This window comes from Prenolepis imparis, unplaced genomic scaffold, assembly GCF_030444845.1.
Source record: "Prenolepis imparis isolate NDT839.2.m4 unplaced genomic scaffold, iyPreImpa1.0 SCAF_8, whole genome shotgun sequence".
In the NCBI taxonomy this organism is placed as follows: Eukaryota; Metazoa; Arthropoda; class Insecta; order Hymenoptera; family Formicidae; genus Prenolepis; species Prenolepis imparis.
The window spans coordinates 1804606-1826175 of NW_028141166.1; the positions used below are offsets into that span (position 1 = coordinate 1804606).

The 21570-nt window shown below is 41.6% G+C and overlaps 1 protein-coding gene across 1 annotated transcript; it reads left to right on the top strand.

Moving 5' to 3' along the window:
• Positions 1-8237: 8237 nt before the first annotated feature.
• LOC145939263 (RCC1 and BTB domain-containing protein 2-like) lies at positions 8238-8681 on the top strand. Its single transcript, XM_083043505.1, has one exon. The coding sequence runs from the start codon at positions 8238-8240 to the stop codon at positions 8679-8681; it is 444 nt and encodes a 147-aa protein (XP_082899631.1).
• The last annotated feature ends 12889 nt before the right edge of the window (positions 8682-21570 follow it).

Sequence of the window (21570 nt, forward strand, 5' to 3'; positions counted from 1 at the left end):
ATTGATTTTATATAACGCTTAATATAATGATAAAATTATTGTTAGAGTGGGCGTTAATAATATTAATATGGTCCTTAGTCAGTATTTCTAATTTTTCATGAAATAAATCGTGGTTATCGCTTGTTGTGATTAGATGGAAAAAACTCGTAAAAGTTTTTATTTTAATGCCAAAACTTTCAGTTTTATTCAAATATATCGAATAATCTGGTTTTTGTCCCTGGATCAATTGCTTACGAGCTAGATTGACAACTGCTCTTGTAACTCCATGATCTGAAATATGTTCATTTTTTCTAAATTAAATCCTGCAACCTGCAACATTAAACTTATGTCTATTTTTTAAATAAGTCTCAGTAATACACACTAAATCATATTTATTTAAATACTTAAATAGGAGCAGTAAGAACAAGAGGCATATTTCTATCCATCAATAAGTACGCGCAATAAACATGTATTCATTCAAATAATACGCAACTGCGCCGCTAGATGGCTCCGTAGCGACAAACTTATCCGATAGTGAAAAACCACTTTCTTGTTTTATATAAAGCAAGCAAACCGCTTCGATTATATTATTAGCAATGGAGTTGTTGAAGAAACTGTTGAACTATATCGGTTTATACAACGAAAGTAAAACCGATTTTATAAGGGAATTGCCTCTCGAAATATCAAGCATGATAATGGCTATGTTAGACTACAAATCTATTCAATCTGCTAAAATGGTTAGTCGCAGCTGGAGACGTGTATGCATACACGAATTTAAACATAGAAGACTACTGCGACAGACTGAAGTAAAAAAATATTTTTCTAATATATTGAGGATAAGAAAGATTCTGAAGTCAACTATAGAAAGCAGCGGCAGTATTATATCACAATGTATATATCATAAATCAGTGCAAACACATATATTTGTCGCGTTCAAAACAGCAAACGCGTCGAATCATCAGAGACGAAGAAATATACGGCTGTGATATTCAAATGTAAAATGTAAAATTCATATTTTTTAATCGTTTTGTTAAAAACAAAAATGCAATAAAATTATAAACAATATTAACTTAAAATTTATTATTTTATTAATATTATTGGCATTTGACATCTTTATTGATTATTTGATTTTTCGTATAATTGATTTTATATAACGCTTAATATAATGCTAAAATTATTGTTGTTAGAGTGGGCGTTAATAATATTAATATGGTCCTTACTCAGAATTTCTAATTTTTCACGAAGTAAATCGTGGTTATCGCTTGTTGTGATTATATGGAAAAAGCTCGTAGAAGTTTTTATTTTAATGCCAAAACTTTCAGTTTTATTCAAATATATCGAATAATCTGGATTTTGTCCCTGGATCAATTGCCTACGAGCTAGAATGACAACTGCTCCTGTAACTCTATGATCTGAAATATGTCCATTTTTTCTAAATTAAATCCTGCAACCTGCAACATTAAACTTATCTCTATTTTTTGAATAAGTCTCAGTAAGACACACTAAATCATATTTATTTAAATACTTAAATAGGAGCAGTAAGAACAAGAGGCATATTTCTATCCATCAATAAGTACGCGCAATAAACATGTATTCAGTCAAATAATACGCAACTGCGCCGCTAGATGGCTCCGTAGCGACAAACTTATCCGATAGTGAAAAACCACTTTCTTGTTTTATATAAAGCAAGCAAACCGCTTCGATTATATTATTAACAATGGAGTTGTTGAAGAAACTGTTGAACTATATCGTTAATAATATTAATATGGTCCTTAGTCAGTATTTCTAATTTTTCACGAAGTAAATCGTGGTTATCGCTTGTTGTGATTACATGGAAAAAGCTCGTAGAAGTTTTTATTTTAATGCCAAAACTTTCAGTTTTATTCAAATATATCGAATAATCTGGATTTTGTCCCTGGATCAATTGCCTACGAGCTAGAATGACAACTGCTCCTGTAACTCTATGATCTGAAATATGTCCATTTTTTCTAAATTAAATCCTGCAACCTGCAACATTAAACTTATCTCTATTTTTTAAATAATTCTCAGTAATACACACTAAATCATATTTATTTAAATACTTAAATAGGAGCAGTAAGAACAAGAGGCATATTTCTATCCATCAATAAGTACGCGCAATAAACATGTATTCATTCAAATAATACGCAACTGCGCCGCTAGATGGCTCCGTAGCGACAAACTTATCCGATAGTGAAAAACCACTTTCTTGTTTTATATAAAGCAAGCAAACCGCTTCGATTATATTATTAACAATGGAGTTGTTGAAGAAACTGTTGAACTACATCGGTTTATACAACGAAAGTAAAACCGATTTTATAAGGGAATTGCCTCTCGAAATATCAAGCATGATAATGGCTATGTTAGACTACAAATCTATTCAATCTGCTAAAATGGTTAGTCGCAGCTGGAGACGTGTATGCATACACGAATTTAAACATAGAAGACTAGTGCGACAGACTCAAGCAAACAAATATTTTTCTAATAAATTGAGGATAAGAAAGATTCTGAAGTCAACTATAGAAAGCAGCGGCAGTATTATATCACAATGTATATATCATAAATCAATGCAAACACATATATTTGTCGCGTTCAAAACAGCAAACGCGTCGAATCATCAGAGTCGAAGAAATATACGGCTGTGATATTCAAATGTAAAATGTAAAATTCATATTTTTTAATCGTTTTGTTAAAAACAAAAATGCAATAATATAATAAACAATATTAACTTAAAATTTATTATATTATTAATATTATTGGCATTTGACATCTTTATTGATTATTTGATTTTTAGTATAATTGATTTTATATAACGATTAATATAATGCTAAAATTATTGTTGTTAGAGTGGGCGTTAATAATATTAATATGGTCCTTAGTCAGTATTTCTAATTTTTCACGAAGTAAATCGTGGTTATCGCTTGTTGTGATTAGATGGAAAAAGCTCGTAGAAGTTTTTATTTTAATGCCACAACTTTCAGTTTTATTCAAATATATCGAATAATCTGGTTTTTGTCCCTGGATCAATTGCCTACGAGCTAGAATGACAACTGCTCCTGTAACTTTATGACCTAAAATATGTCCATTTTTTCTAAATTAAATCCTGCAACCTGCAACATTAAACTTATCTCTATTTTTTAAATAAGTCTCAGTAATACACACTAAATCATATTTATTTAAATACTTAAATAGGAGCAGTAAGAACAAGAGGCATATTTCTATCCATCAATAAGTACGCGCAATAAACATGTATTCATTCGACTAATACGCAACCGCGTCGCTAGATGGCTCCGTAGCGACAAACTTATCCGATAGTGAAAAACCACTTTCTTGTTTTATATAAAGCAAGCAAACCGCTTCGATTATATTATTAACAATGGAGACGTTGAAGAAACTGTTGAGCTATATTGGTTTGTACAACGAAAGTAAAACCGATTTTATAAGGGAATTGCCTCTCGAAATATCAAGCATGATAATGGCTATGTTAGACTACAAATCTATTCAATCTGCTAAAATGGTTAGTCGCAGCTGGAGACGTGTATGCATACACGAATTTAAACATAGAAGACTACTGCGACAGACTGAAGTAAAAAAATATTTTTCTAATATATTGAGGATAAGAAAGATTCTGAAGTCAACTATAGAAAGCAGCGGCAGTATTATATCACAATGTATATATCATAAATCAGTGCAAACACATATATTTGTCGCGTTCAAAACAGCAAACGCTTCGAATCATCAGAGACGAAGAAATATACGGCTGTGATATTCAAATGTAAAATGTAAATATAAATTAGAAAATAGAAAGGCTACTCGAGCCATACGAGGATGTCGATGCGTCGATTCCAACGACAATTAATTTTCCGTTGAAATTAATTGTGCACGGGGCACGAATTTTGCTTGGTACACCACCAAGACTTTTATTTGGAAATAAATCCATACTCGATTTTTAATTCCCATATTACCCTCTAACCCCCCTACAGAATTATAGGCGAGAAAATTATAGATCCGAAAGTCGCTGAATCGGGAATCGAACCCGAGACCACGGAGCGGACCGGGACCGCCGCGGACGACACCGCTACCCCGAGTTCCGCATAAAATATACACCGCGGCCGCACGTCCCCGTACGGATCCATGGTCACCATTATCACGCATTGCTCGATACCGGGTCCGAAATATCGTTCGTTAATGAACTAACCGCGACCCACCTGACGCAAACGGGATACACCATCGAAGTCTACGACGGACAATTACAGATGGCCAATGGCGCCTCGGCCGAAACGCCGGGGGCCGTCACCCTGCAATCAGTATCCGTGGCCACACGTATCGACACCGCTTCCTCGTGCTACCGTCGTTAGATAGTCCGGTACTTATCGGAGCTGACCTTTGGATCCGCACGGGGATCGCGATACCGCCACCGCGAGCGTCACCGCGACAACCACATACACTAAAATGCAACGCCGCCGGCGGGCTGGCCGTAAGAATCGCCGCGGAGGAAACCCGACTCCGGGAATTTTTGACGGAATCGCTACAAAAATTCGAGGCGATTCGCGGACACACTGAAATGGCGCAGCACGCAATCCGCCTACGCGACGCGACGCCTATTAAACAACGCTATCGGCCGCGAAACCCGGCCATGCAGGCCGTAATTGACAAAGAGGTGGCGGAGATGGAGGCTGCCGGGGTAATCGAGCCGTCGCGTAGCGCCTGGAGTTCCCCGGTCGTAATCGTGAAAAAAAAGACGGCAAATTCCGGTTCTGCATTGACTTCCGCAAGGTCAATGAGGCCACAGAAAAGGACGCGTATCCGCTACCCCAGGTAACCGCCACCCTGGACAAACTTCGTGGCGCGAGATATCTTACGACCCTCGATCTCAAAAACGGATACTGGCAAGTACCGTTAGCTCCGGAAAGCCGACCGATTACCGCATTTACGATTCCCGGCCGGGGACTCTATCAATTCACCGTGATGCCGTTCGGCTTGCATTCCGTGCCCGCTACTTTCCAACGGCTACTAGATCACGTCATCGGGCCCGCTCTCGAACCGCACGTATTCGTATATCTGGATGACATTATTGTCATCAGCCGGACATTCGACGAACACCTACACCTGCTAGCCAAAGTATTCCGCCTACTGCACGCCGCGAAACTCTGCTTGAATCCGGAGAAATGTCGATTCTGTGTCGACCAACTGAAATATCTCGGCCACGTCATCGATCGTCACGGGATTAGGACCGACCCCGACAAGGTCAAAGCCGTTATGGAATGGCCCGCGCCGACCAGCGTCAAACAAGTCCGCCAATTCCTGGGGATGGCCTCCTGGTATCGACGTTTCGTCGCGAATTTCTCCGCGATCGCCTCTCCCCTTACCCGCCTAACGAAGAAAAACGCGCGGTGGACCTGGGCTGCGGAGGCCGACCAAGCATTTCGCGCGTTAAAAACGACGCTCGTCACCGCACCCGTACTCGCGTGTCCGGATTTCAACCGCCGCTTCGTCCTGCAAACCGACGCCAGTACCAGCGGGTTGGGAGCCGTGCTCACCCAATTTTCCGACGAAGACGAGCGCGTGATCGCCTACGCGAGTCGCACCCTGAGTAAATTACAGCGCGACCGAATTAGAGTGTCTCGCCGTCGTGTGGGGAATTCGGCGTATGAAGAGTTATCTAGAAGGGTACGCCTTCACGGTTATTATCGATCATCAATCGCTCAAATGGCTGCAACGGCTTGACACGCCGTCCGGTAGACTGGCTCGATGGCTATTTGAGTTGCAACAGTATGATTTCGAGGTAAAATATCAACGCGGCACTCTAAATCGCGTCGCCGACGCTTTATCGCGGCAACCGATAACTTGCGCCGCCGCCTCGACCCAATGCCGCTGGTACCGCCGATTGTACGACCTCGTGTCACGAGATTCCGTCACCCACCTCGATTACCGTATTACCAACAACCGGCTATTGCGCCACATCCTCCACAGCCTGCACTTCAAGGACACGCCTGCCGACACGCAGTGGAAGGAATGCGTGCCTCGAAACCAACGAACGGACATTATGAGGCAACACCATGACGCCCCGACGGCGGGGCATCTAGGAATTGCCAAAACGATCGCTCGAATCGCGGAAAGATTTTATTGGCCGGGGATGTTCCGCGAAATCGCGGCTTACATCCGCAAGTGCGAAAATTGCCAGGCGCATAAAGCGACACAAAGACCTCCCGCAGGCCTGCTGCACGCCACGGCGGTAGAACGCCCATGGGCGCAGGCGACCATCGACCTCGTAGGACCGTTACCACGGTCGCGCCAAGGGCACACATGGCTACTGGTAGCCCAAGACCGATTTTCGAAGTGAGCAGAATTAACGCCCCTTCGCAAGGCCACCGCCACCGCCGTTACCAAGGCCATTACCGAGCGCATCATCTTACGTCACGGTTGCCCAGAATCCATATTAAGCGACAACGGGAGACAATTCACGTCACACGAATTCACGGAACGATTGACGGCCTTCAATATACAACACCGCACCACGCCGGCGTACGCGCCCCAGTGCAATCCCGTCGAACGGACAAATCGAACCATAAAAACCATGGTCAGTCAGTACGTAGACAGAGATCATCGCACGTGGGATGAACAGATACCCGCCATTCAATTCGCCTTTAACACGGCCGTACACGACGCCACCGGATATACCCCAGCGTTTTTAAATCACGGACGCGAATTGCACGCGCCCCGATACGTAGAACCACCGGACGACCCTCCACCCGAGCCAGATATGGTGAGACGCTCCCTCGAAGCGGCGTACGAATTAGTCAGAGTGAACCTGGCTCGCGCATTTCAACGCCAGGAACGCTATTATAATTTACGGAGACGACCATGGACCCCCACCGTAGGAGAGTGGGTGTGGAAACGTGACCATCCGCTATCCAACCGCGCCGACAGTTTCAACGCGAAACTCGCGCCAAAATTTGTCGGGCCGCTCGAAGTCCGCAGAGTAATATCACCCGTAATCGTGGATCTGCGCAGCCAGCGGGGAAAATGGTACCGACACGTGCACGTAAAAGATTTGAAATCGGCGCACCGAGACGAGCGTTATAACGCCGAAAATAACCGCCGAGAGCGCGATACCGAGGACGACGACGGAGAACGCGAAGAAAACAATAACAATGACAACGTTGTCGAAAACAATGATACCGAGAACGAAGCCGACGACGAGAACCGTTTAAAAAGAGCGATCGCGGGAGAGATCACTCACTCCGGTTCCCGATCCGCTCTCGAGCACACGTCCAGAACCGATTCCAATACAGAACACTAGTAAGCAGCAAATAACGGGGGTCGGGTGTACTCTGCCTCCGATGGGTGTTCCCATCTAAAAACGCCCTAGTGCCTTCTATATACTAATATATACAGACAAGAACTGAGCATAACGCACTCATTACCACTGTACATATTGCGGAGAAATTATTACTATCATGTCTACTACACCGTCGGAAATGTCGTTTAGCGACACAGAAAGCGAAGATACGTTATTTGAAGAGGAAGAAGAAGACACCTCTTCTGAAGACGAAGACATGTCTTCTGAAGAAGACGAAGACATTGAGGAATCAGAGTCATCAGAGTCATCAGCTTCATGGACGAACGAAAAAGAAGAGATGCCGAAAGGAAAAAAGACGAGAGGAAAAATTTGATACGCGATCTCGCGAAGAAGATATATCCGTCGGCTTTTAGAAATTGGCCGATTTTGAGCCTGCTAAAGCCGAAATTTATTTTGCAAATTCGCATGGTTATGGTATATGGTAACTGGGGAAACAGGGCTCTAGTTGTGACAAGACAATACTGCATATAATTTAGATTATAACGAAGATGTGAAAAAATTTATTGGTCTTTACCCCAAAAAGATGGAAATATATAATATCATAAAGACCTTTGCTTCCAACACATATTTTCTCCATGCACTTACAATAGATGGAGAGGTTTATTCCTGGCGATTTAACAAGAAGCACACATTGGGCGACAGTTTATCTGAAATAGAATTTATTCTACATCCCAACTTAAACAACATCATAGAAATCGCATGCGGCAGATTTCATTCTCTCGCTCTGACGAGAGATGGCGAGGTGTATGCTTGGGGAAAAAAACAATTACGGACAAATTGGCAACGGAAACTTATCAGATATTGATTTATTCTGCCAAGAAAGGTTGAATTGGAAGGACAGAAGATTGTCAATATTGCCTGTGGCTCGAACTTTAATATGGTTGTTACTGACACGAGCAAAGTATATGGTTGGGGCGACAACGGAAGCAGCCAGATTTCAAATATCGATAAATATACTAATCGCCAGGCGGAGTTTTACGTGTACCCGCAAAAAATTACTACAGTTTCGACCAAAAGAATAATTAAGGTGGCCTGCGGATTTGGACACACTTTGGCGCTTACGTATAAAGGAAGGATCTATGCCTGGGGTGCGAATGATAAAGGACAAATAGGTGATAATTCTAATCTACCGATCTGCTCCCCTCCGATCCGGGTGAACACGCTCAAGTTGATTGAGGATATTGCTGCGTACGGTAATTTGAGTGTCGCCGTCACCAGTAATGAGATTGTCTATGCATGGGGTGATTGTTTCGGTCATCATACCAAAGTTCCGTTTCGCACGGAATTCCCCAGTATTCAATTTTCGCACTTGCGGACGTAAGCCGCGATTTCGCGGAACATCCCCGGCCAATAAAATCTTTCCGCGATTCGAGCGATCGTTTTGGCAATTCCTAGGTGCCCCGCCGTCGAGGCGTCACGGTGTTGCCTCATAATTCCTCAATTCGTTCCAAAAATGCGAGGGGGTCTTTCCCATCGAAGTGGCAGCAACACTTCCGGATTTGATTGATGGTACGCGTGTCGTCGGGGGGAGTAGGCGGTCGAATCGTTTGTACGAACGGATTCGGAGGGTCGGCGGCCCGCGCGGAAGCCTTCCGGGTGGATGCCATTGCGGACGTTGATGCGTCCATACGAGGTTTGATCCGACGGCGCAGTTCGTCGACCGAACCAGTACATTGGCGCCCAAACAGGGACCCGACCGCAACCGTCTGCGCGAAAAACCAGACGCGTGAAAGCGCACTCAAATGAGATCGCAAATATACGCCTTAAATAAGGACCAACTGACCGCCCTCGCTATCGATCTCGGACTCGATTCTACGGGTTCGGTCGACGAACTACGCCGTCGGATCAAACCTCGTATGGACGCATCAACGTCCGCAATGGCATCCACCCGGGAGGCATCCGCGCGGGCTGCCGACCCTCCGAATCCGTTCGTACAAACGATCCGACCGCCTACTCCCCCCGACGACACGCGTACCATCAATCAAATCCGGAAGTGGGGCTGCCACTTCGATGGGAAAGACCCCCTCGCATTTTTGGAACGAATTGAGGAATTACGTGACGCCTACGGTGTTTCGGAAGAACTTTTATTAAAAGGGTTATCGGAATTACTACGGGGCGAGCCGCTGTTGTGATACCGAAACAACCGATTTGATTGGCAGGGGTGGGGGGACTTCGGCCGCGCCTTTCGTGCACAATTCTTGCCGCGTCGATACCAGGCCGCCCTTCGTCGCGAAATCGCTGACCGGCGGCAAAAAGCGAACGAACAATTCGCCAAATACGCGACCGAGATTCTAATCATGATGAGGCGTGCCGGCGGATACTCTCGCGCCGAACAGCTTGACCGGCTGTATGAGAACATGCATCCGGAATACAAATTATACGTGCGCTGCGATGACGCCGCGAATCTCGCGGAGTTGCAAGCCCGCGCCGCCGAGTTCGAGGAGATTGACCAGCAACGTCGCGCGTTACGAAAAGACGATTCCCCGAAGCCTACCATCGCCGCCGCCTACAGCCGAAATGAATGCTGCTGGCGGTGCAAACAAAGAGGGCACACGCGTTTCGAGTGCAAACGTCCGCCGAAGAAATTTTGCTCCCAATGCGGAAAAGACGGAGTACTAACAAAACAATGCCACCCACAGGCGGGAAACGCGGAGCGGACCGGGACCGCCGCGGACGACACCGCTACCCCGAGTTCCGCATAAAATATACACCGCGGCCGCACGTCCCCATACGGATCCATGGCGACCATTATCACGCATTGCTCGATACTGGGTCCGAAATATCGTTCGTTAATGAACTAACAGCGACCCACCTGACGCAAACGGGATACACCATCGAAGCCTACGACGGACAAGTACAGATGGCCAATGGCGTCTCGGCCGACACGCTGGGGGCCGTCACCCTTGCAATCAGTATCCGTGGCCACACGTATCGACACCGCTTCCTCGTGCTACTGTCGTTAGATAGTCCGGTACTTATCGGAGCCGACCTTTGAATCCGCACGGGGATCACGATACCGCCACCGCGAGCGCCACCGCGACAACCACATACACCGAAATGCAACGCCGCCGGCGGGCTGGCCGTAAGAACCGCCGCGGAGGAAACCCGACTCCGGGAATTTTTGACGGAATCGCTACAAAAATTCGAGGCGATCTGCGGACACACCGAAATGGTGCAGCATGCAATCCGCCTACGCGACGCGACGCCTATTAAACAACGTTATCGGCCGCGAAACCCGGTCATGCAGGCCGTAATTGACAAAGAGGTGGCGAAGATGGAGGCCGCCGGGGTAATCGAGCCGTCGCGTAGCGCCTGGAGTTCCCCAGTCGTAATCGTGAAAAAAAAAGACGGCAAATTCCGGTTCTACATTGACTTCCGCAAGGTCAACGAGGCCACAGAAAAGGACGCGTATCCGCTACCCCAGGTAACCGCCACCCTGGACAAACTTCGTGGCGCGAGATATCTTATGACCCTCGATCTCAAAAACGGATACTGGCAAGTACCGTTAGCTCCGGAAAGCCGACCGATTACCGCATTTACGATTCCCGGCCGGGGACTCTATCAATTCACCGTGATGCCGTTCGGCTTGCATTCCGCGCCCACTACTTTCCAACGGCTACTAGATCACGTCATCGGGCCCGCTCTCGAACCGCACGTATTCGTATATCTGGATGACATTATTGTCATCGGCCGGACTTCGCTCAGTCGGGATCACAAGGTTCGGGAAGACGGTTGAGGCGAAAACACCAGACGGTAATTTAATATGCCACTTTATAAATAGTTTATTCAGTAAAGAAACAAGGCGGTAAACGCTTCCGCTAAATAGATCCGTGATATAAGATTATAATTACATATACAAGACGATAAACGCTTCCGCTAAATAAATCAAAGTAGATCCGCGATATAGTATTAAAATTACATAAACAATGCGATAAACTATTCCGCTAAATACATCCAAATAAATCGGCGAGAGAATATCAATACAGAGATTCGCGATCATATGTTTTCGATCGCGAGGTTATTGCCCCTAGGCTCGGGTAGCGATACTTTAAAGGGCCACTGGCTCAAGCGTGTTTGTGTTATTGCGCGAACGGTGACGGCGCGTGAAGCCGAGCGCGTGGCTCCGGAATTCGCGTTTTTCTACGCGTACTCTCTCACGCCCGAGAGAGCGTTCGATATATCTCGAAGACGCGCGGTATTATACGCGGGCTCTTTAGCGTGTCATTATTCGCGTCCGCGTGTAAGGATGCAGTTGCGCGGAGGATAGTTACCGGCGACGGAAACTCCCGTCCAAGGCGGGGAACTCCCTACCTTGTGATTGATTGCCGGAACCGGGGTACGGAAGGATGCAAACGTTTTTCCGCTAACCGAGAACTCTCGGTAGAGACCGGGCACACCCGACCCCTCTGGTCGTACGCTCAGAGAGAGAGAAGACGGAAGCCACTAGGGCGTTTTTAGATGGGAACACCCATCGGAGGCAGAGTACACCCGACCCCCGTTATTTTCTGCTTACTAGTGTTCTGTATTGGAATCGGTTCTGGACGTGTGCTCGAGAGCGGATCGGGAACCGGAGTAAAAACCATTTTTACTCGTATAAAGTCAAGAACTGTATAATTTATACTCGTATAAAAGTCTTGGTGGTGTACCAAGCAAAATTCGTGCCCCATGCACAGTTAATTTCAACGAAAAATTAATTTTCGTTCGAATCGACGCACCGACATCCGCGTATGGCCTCGAATAGCCTTTCTATTTTCTAATTTATATTTGATATATAGAGAGCCGGTATATTCTTAGTGTTTAATTCACGCCTGCTGAATAAGGCGTTATTTACAAATATTTATTTATCAAGGCAGAGAGAAGTATAGAGTCGAAGGGTCTGAATAGCTCAGATGGTGAGAGCAGTTGCCCGGCAAGCGAAAGGTCTCGGGTTCGATTCCCGATTCAGCGACTTTCGGATCTATATTTTTCTCGCCTATAATTCTGTAGGGGGGTTAGAGGGTAATATGGGAATTAAAAATCTAGTATGGATTTATTCCCAAATAAAAGTCTTGGTGGTGTACCAAGCAAAATTCGTGCCCCGTGCACAATTAGTTAATTTCAACGAAAAATTAATTTTCGTTGGAATCGACGCACCATTCGCGTATGGCTCGAATAGCCTTTCTATTTTCTAATTTATATTTGATATATAGAGAGCCGTTATATTCTTAGTGTAAAATGTAAAATTCATATTTTTTAATCGTTTTGTTAAAAACAAAAATGCAATAAAATAATAAACAATAATAACTTAAAATTTATTATATTATTAATGTTATTGGTATTTGACATTTTTATTGATTATTTGATGTTTAGTATAATTGATTTTATATAACGCTTAATATAATGCTAAAATTATTGTTGTTAGAGTGGGCGTTAATAATATTAATATGGTCCTTAGTCAGTATTTCTAATTTTTCACGAAGTAAATCGTGGTTATCGCTTGCTGTGATTAGATGGAAAAAGCTCGTAGAAGTTTTTATTTTAATGCCAAAAGTTTCAGTTTTATTCAAATATATCGAATAATCTGGTTTTTGTCCCTGGATCAATTGCCTACGAGCTAGAATGACAACTGCTCCTGTAACTCTATGATCTGAAATATGTCCATTTTTTCTAAATTAAATCCTGGAACCTGCAACATTAAACATATCTCTATTTTTTAAATAAGTCTCAGTAATACACACTAAATCATATTTATTTAAATACTTAAATAGGAGCAGCAAGAACAAGAGGCATAATTCTATCCATCAATAAGTACGCGCAGTAAACATGTATTCATTCGACTAATACGCAACCGCGCCGCTAGATGGCTCCGTAGCGACAAACTTATCCGATAGTGAAAAACCACTTTCTTGTTTTATAAAAAGCAAGCAAACCGCTTCGATTATATTATTAACAATGGAGACGTTGAAGAAACTGTTGAGCTATATCGGTTTATACAACGAAAGTAAAACCGATTTTATAAGGGAATTGCCTCTCGAAATATCAAGCATGATAATGGCTATGTTAGACTACAAATCTATTCAATCTGCTAAAATGGTTAGTCGCAACTGGAGACGTGTATGCATACACGAATTTAAACATAGAAACTACTGCGACAGACTAAAGCAAACAAATATTTTTCTAATATATTGAGGATAAGAAAGATTCTGAAGTCAACTATAGAAAGCAGCGGCAGTATTATATCACAATGTATATATCATAAATCAGTGCAAACACATATTTGTCGCGTTCAAAACAGCAAACGCGTCGAATAATCAGAGACGAAGAAATATACGGCTGTGATATTCAAATGTAAAATGTAAAATTCATATTTTTTAATCGTTTTGTTAAAAACAAAAATGCAATAAAATAATAAACAATAATAACTTAAAATTTATTATATTATTAATGTTATTGGCATTTGACATCTTTATTGATTATTTGATGTTTAGTATGATTGATTTTATATAACGCTTAATATAATGCTAAAATTATTCTTGTTAGAGTGGGCGTTAATAATATTAATATGGTCCTTGGTCAGTACTTCTAATTTTTCACGAAGTAAATCGTGGTTATCGCTTGTTGTGATTAGATGGAAAAAGCTTGTAGAAGTTTTTATTTTAATGCCAAAACTTTCAGTTTTATTCAAATATATCGAATAATCTGGTTTTTGTCCCTGGATCAATTGCCTACGAGCTAGAATGACAACTGCTCCTGTAACTCTATGATATAAAATATGTCCATTTTTTCTAAATTAAATCCTGGAACCTGCAACATTAAACTTATCTCTATTTTTTAAATAAGTAATACACACTAAATCATATTTATTTAAATACTTAAATAGGGGCAGCAAGAACAAGAGGCATATTTCTATCAATAAGTACGCGCAGTAAACATGTATTCATTCGACTAATACGCAACCGCGCCGCTAGATGGCTCCGTGGCGACAAACTTGTGGCAACTTTACCGTTAATGAAGAAATCACACTTATCGATTTTACCGATTCAGTTTTATTTGCCGTCATTTTACATTTATACAATTCATTGTTTTATTGATTTAATATTGATTGACAACGATTTTCTTATTTTATTGAAAACAATTCATATTATGATTCATTCTTTATTCGCTTACAGTCCTGTAAAGACATGTTATTAAGGGTCGCAGGAGACATAATGGAGACCTCTGTCGGCCGGCCGGGAATTACGGATTCGCTTTTCCCGAATTATGAGAAAAATATATGAAAAAATCATATAAACCCACGATATTTGTAATCAGGAAGATCATCCGCATTCCTGGACAGAGTCATTTGCTGGGAAAAAGATTAAAATAAAATTTATAATAAATGTGGGGAAACGCGCAGCTAGCAACGGGTCAGTTTGAGTTAGCCGCGAGTCTGTATTTTATTTATTATAAATTTTTAAGGGCCAAAATACAATATCCGTCTCTGTCCAGAACTGCGTAATTACATAAAGAATATATTAAAAAAAGTTTCATGAAGCAATATAATTTCTTCGATGCAAAAAACGGGAGAAGCGGATCTTACTAGATTTATATAAAGAGCAGCTTATGGGGACATTTTCTGGTAACATACTGACAGCTTGACAAGGAGAGAGATAATCGTTCTGTCTTTGTCTCTCTTGCATTACGTATGTAGTAGCGTCCATGTATTATAGGCACAAATACTAATATGTTGAGCACACGGATGCGATTATTGAAAGATAATGTCAACAAGAACCGGCTATCGTATTACCTTTGTTTCTCTGTATATGTAAAACGAGGATAACGCGATATCTTAGATCTTGCTCCTAACAATATCTTCCAATAATTGTATCTTATTGTATGCCGTATCTCGCATATATTATGTATCTCAAATTATAGAATAATGATATTTATTAAATATTAAAATATATATATTTTTTAAAGATTATTATATATGTATAATTTAGAAAGAATATTTAAAATATTTATACGTTTATATATATATGTATATTGTGACGTGGTCGTCACGACGCGCGTCCGCCCCAGCCTAATCGCGGGGCAAAAAGCCAAGCGGTCACGCCAATCGCGAGAGAGCGAGAGAGAGAGAGCGAAACCGAAAATCCCAGAGAGACTGAGCAACACAGTATCAATTGTTATTAATTCGCGTGTATTTTACTTTATTTTTGGGAGCCTGACCGAGAGAGAATATTGTCGCTGGAGAAAGAGAGAGAGAGAGGTGTTGTCGTCGCAGGCGAGAGACAGTCGCGGTTGGAGAGATTAGCGAGACAAACATACCGCCGAGAATCATAAGAACTGCCCTTCCTAACAAAGAAGGAAGCAAATACAGAGCGTCACGTAGGAATTCGGCCTTGACAATCTACTGACAGGAGATCCAGTGAGGCGCCCGACAACAGGCGCCGGAAGGGCCCCTGACCGGGAGGATAACCTTCCTCCCGCGGGTTACCGCTCCGTCGGATACTGGACACAAGGCCACCGCGGGGAGGCCCGCGGCGCGAGGTCGCGAGGGCCTCAAAACCCCGCGTAAATACCGCGCGAATAAATATATTTTGTCACCATCACGAGGGGTGCTGTGAACCCCCCATACGGCCTTGCTAATCTCGCGCGACGACGGTAGACGGCACGGCGCCGTAATTGGTTATCGCGTACGCACCCCGCGTGCACAGCATTGATCCAGCTGTCGATTTCGGGCCGATAGATCCGGCAGATTGATACGACCGCTCAACTTGGCGAGACGTGTGACGACCTGAGATCGATTCTGGCGATAAAGACGAACTCAAGAGGGACCAAGTCGAAGGGAGAAGTACCGGTGAGGCTACCCTTCCGTAAGCGTATCGAATAATTATCACGTCTGTCACGGTGTTAATCCGAGTCTCGTCCGTTCTGACGCGATTGCCTCATTTAGTGAAGTTTTGTCGCGTGGGCTCTGCCTTATTCGGGAAACTATTTGGTGTAAGAGCGATCGACGTCAAGCGGCGAGTACTTTCGCACATTCGGGCAAGTGAATAATATTAACGCGAAATCTTCGTCTCTCTGGGATTCGATCATATATGTCGCGTCTCATATTACACGGTTGTCGCGTCTTTCTCTAATATTACTTCTGTTAGTGCGTATGTTTGTCGGACCTCGTTGTTGTATGCGTTATCCGGCTGTGTCCGGACGTCGCCTTGTGTTAATCTCATCGCGGAGGAATTCGACATAAATAGAGTGAGAGCGCAGTTCGCGACCACCGGCGAGCGCGTTAGAGAGAGATTACGAGCGAGAGAGCGAGCGCAATCGAGCGCGCGAGTGAGAGAGAAAGCGCGCGAGTGAGAGAGATTACGAGCGAGAGAGCGAGCGCATTCGAGCGCGCGAGTGAGAGAGAAAGCGCGCGGAAAAATTCCGGCGCCCTCGGTTCACCTGTGAATTTCGCCCATCGGATCGCGAAAAAAATATTAATCCAGCTATAGTATCACTCTCCAGTCTCGTCGCCGATCCGAACTTCCGATTGTTCGCGATCTAAGTCAGTTCGATAATGCCTATTTATGGCCTAAGTATGGTCGCGGTTATGCTCTCGTATTCTTCTATGCTATCGATGCGCGTATCTCGGACTTAAGCTTGTCGCGGATATAACTCTGTGTTCAATCGTCGACATATTTTCTTTTGTATAGAATTTTGGGTTTACTGTGTCTTGTATATTATCTTCCGTCTTTATAGTCACTTCTTTATTAATTTTATAGTTTTCCATTATACTTCAGTATTATTATCGGTTCCAGTTATATTTTGTTATCTTCAACTCTTATTTATTATCTTTTGTTATATTAAATCTATTCTCTGATTATAATCCGCTATTATATTTTTCTTTTATATTTATTTCTATTACATGGGTTTATAATAAACTTCATTATTTTGCTTTGCTTAACTAAATCGCGTACTGCTTTTCTTTAGTACTGTCAACTTAAATGTCTGTGTCGTAATTTCTGTGTTCATCACATCGCGAAAAGAGTGTAATTTCCTTTCGTTAGAGCAATTTCGGCAACCCCACCCTGCCCCTCTGCCGTTAGGCGAGCTAGTCAGCCCGTAGCGGGATTCCCGGCCAAAATTTTGCGTTTGGTTCGCGATTTGTGGTTTGACGCGTGAAAGACCGCGTCTGGCGCCCAAAACTAGTCTCTCGCGAATAGCACGGCTGGCGTTCTGCTGCGGCTCGCGCGGGACGACCCCGAGCTTAGTTCCCGCCGCGTGAAACATTAAAACCCCTGTGTTTTGACGACGGTCAAGCTCCGTTCTTCCGGCTTTTAATCGAGTCGGGAGAAAAAGACGTCGCAATATATATATATATATATATATATATATATATATGTATGTATATATATATATATGATTGACAAGTATGTGTTATCTTGATTTCTTTTCGATTATATATTGATGTTACTGTATAAAAATATCAGCTGCATAAAGAATAATATAAAGAACTTATGAATAACATATAAATAGCTCAATGCAAGGTGTTCGGTCTATCACCGTGAAAACTCGAGTTCAAGTCTATCGGTATATATTTTTTTTTATATTTATTATTATTTGAATATATAGAAATTATTAAAAATATATATTTTTAAAGGCGATACTTAAGAATTTTTAAATATTGAAAATATTTCAATAATTTTACAACTACAAACACATTGTATATATAAATGCAAAAAATTCGGTAAATAAATTAATCCAGTAATAAATCTATCTCTCTAAATCAGTAATCAATATATATATATATATATATATATATATATATATAAGTTATTGATTTATTACAGGATACATTAATTTATTCACTGAATTATTTTGCATTTTTATGTATATGATAGCTGTAAAATAATTGATATTTTCAATATTTAAAAATTCTTAAAGATAATCGCCTTTAAAAATATATTTTTTAAAATAATTTTTATATATTCTAATATATTATAAAAAAAATCATATTGATAGACTTGAACTTGAGTCTTCAGGGTGACAGACCGAACACCTTGCATTGAGCTATTTATAATATGTTACTCGTATGTTCTTTACATCACGATTTATATGGAGCAAGTATTCTTATACAGTAACATCAATATAATCAAAAAGTAATTAAGTAATACATATTTGTTAGCCTATAAATCTACAATTGCCATTACATGTTAGACAAGAATTAAAATACTCGTTCTCTCCTTGTCTCTCTATCGCGCTGACGATACATAAAATATCGATAAAAAAGTAGAAGTGAAACAGCAATAAATTGCCAAGTCTAATAAGCGCCCGTGTGTTACATGTTGTATATTAGTTCACTCTGCGAATTATTATTTTATCATTATTATTTATCATTGTACAATTTGGAGACATATATATATAAATTTTTGATACTATTTGTTATATATATACGCACATATGTGCATAAGCATATATAAAATTTACAAAAAGTGGGTGCTTATTAGCCTTGCTACATTCCTGCCTTCTGCTACGGAAGGCCAGAAAGCATTTTCAGGCCGTATCTCGCGTGTAGCATGTCACGTGATTAGCACGGTAGAGGAACAAGGATAACGTGATTATTGATCCTTGTCTCTCTACCGTGCGTCCGCGTGAGCAATGCAATGGTGTGTACGTGTACAGACATACACCACTACATAAAGTCTGGGAATTATTTCTCAGCGTTGGCAACACTGAAACCGGAGTTTCGCGTTGTCACCGCGCGAGGTCTCCAACATCAATTCGGAGTTTGCCTGGGTCTCCTCCCGACCCTTAATAAGTAAATAATATATAGTATGAACGTATGTATATATATACATATTCTTATAAATGCATATATAAATGAAAAGAACAATTACTCACCATGCTCTCGATTCGCCATGTTGCAAGGTACTATCGAGTAATTATATCGTTTGCAATCGCGCAACCAATGAAGTGCCATGATTGGTGCGTTGACTTTGAAGCATCGATAACACAACTTATTTGTTTCATGCATTATTGTTTCATGTATTGAGTATATTTCAGTGTAGTTGTTTACTACAGTGCCTTTAGTATTGTAAAGTACAGTGTACACACATAGTGTACACACACATAGTGTTGAGAGAGAGGTTCTCTTCTTATTATAGTATTTATTATTATCTGTGTATTATTTTCTTGTATTATTAGTATTATTTAGGTATATACAATATATATATATATTCATTATGCCAAAATGTACTAACAAGAAAACAACGTCGGCGAGGCGTTTATCTGTAGCACAGAAAATGCGTCGTATGCGACAAGCAAGTGACAGGAATTCTTGTGACAATTCTTTCGTCAATGAAGAAATAATTGAGGACTCCGGAGAAGGTTTATTGGAATGCGTATCGGATTTCAAAGAAATTCCAGGTACGTCACACCAATTATATGCATGCGAGGATAAAAGAAATGTAGATGACGACACGTTGACATCATTATCTTTTATGGAAACATTTTCTCAATTATCTGTCGATGCATGCACGACACAGAAATTTCAATCAGACAAAAATATTAATATTTTCGATGATGATGATTCTGTGGGATCAGTATCAGATGTTCGTAAATTTTGTGAAAATTTGACAAGTTTGTCGACGAACGAGCCGTACGCATATACAGATGAGACAAATGTCATGACAGATAATGATATGTTGACACCGCAGTCGTTGAATACATTTCTTGACAATTCTACAGATTCATGCATGGAATCGGAAAGTATTATGCAAAACAATATCAAAGATATCGAAGACGTTGAAAATGTTGAAGATGTCGAAAACGTCGAAAATGTTGAAGACATCGAAAATGTCGAAGACGTCGAAGATATTGAAAATTTTATTTTGCATACTGTTGGGAATATCGACGCAAATCGTTTGTATTCTGAACAGATTAGTGGACGACGTATCGTCGATTTTGGGCATGTTTTTGCTGAATTGCAGAGACTGTCCACTCATTGGATCGGCGAATGTCGTTTTACTGATCTTGTAATAAGCGAAAAGAAGCGTGACGGTCTGAAAACCAAATTTTCTGTCAAATGTCGAATGTGTAACTTCACTCGTAGCTTTTGGAGTGAACCGAAAGACGACAGAATATTGGATGTCAATAGTGGTATCGTATCCGGTACTATATTGACAGGGACTGGTCATAAGCAGCTTGAAGAACTTCTTGCTGCTGCAGATATTCCATGCATGGTAATAAAAAATATATAAAGCATCATAATGAAATGTCGGAAGCCTTCGCTGCCGCCGCGGAAGAAGAAATGCGCGTGGCTGGCAAAGAGGAAAAACGTTTGGCAATTGAAAGAGGAGATATCATAGACGGAATTCCACATATACCCGTGATAACAGACGGTTCGTGGATGAAGAGATCCTACCATACTGGTAGTTACGATTCTCCATCCGGAGCAGCTATTATTACGGGATATCATTCTAAAAAAGTATTATTTGTTGGTGTCCGAAATAAATATTGTATTGTCTGCGCGAGAGCAGCTAAAATTAATGCAGTAGCAAAAGAACATTTATGTTTTAAAAATTGGGGAAGCAATCAGAGCTCCACCAGTATGGAAAGTGATATAATCCTCGAAGGCTTCCGACTTACGCTGGGTCCACAATAGATGATTTAAGTCCTAAGCCTTAAGAAATTGATCAATCGCAGTCAAGTATGAGGAGAAAACTCGACTGTGATTGGTCAATTTCTTAAGGCTTAGGGCTTAAATCACCTATTGTGGACCCAGCGTTAGTTTAGAAATGCATGGCCTTATTTATAGTAAATGTATCGGTGACGGTGATAGTAACGTATTAAAAAAATTAAGAGATTTTCCACCGTATCCAAATATCGTTGTGGAGAAGATTGAATGCACGAATCATCTTCTCCGCAATCTTTGTAATAAAATACGTGAAGCGGGTAGTACCGGTAGTAGAAATATTTCAAAATTGAAGAAGGCCATTGCGAGCAGCGTTATGAAAATTCGAAACGCTGTTGTAAAGGCTGTCGATTTTCGTCGCAATCGTAAAGTTAGTTGGCAAACAAAAATTTCAGAATTAATTAAAAATTTAAATAATATATCTAGCCATGTATTTGGTGAACATAAAGATTGTGCTTCGCTTCAATATTTCTGTAATGGACAACAGAAAGAAGGCGAGAAAAATCTTGTGTCCCAATTACAACGTGCAGGATTATTACAAAAAGTAGAAAATGCTATGAAACGCATA

What these genes read in the sequence shown, in the direction of transcription:
- LOC145939263 (XM_083043505.1), top strand. Translation starts at nt 8,238, where the DNA reads ATGGTTGTTACTGACACGAGCAAAGTATATGGTTGGGGCGACAACGGA.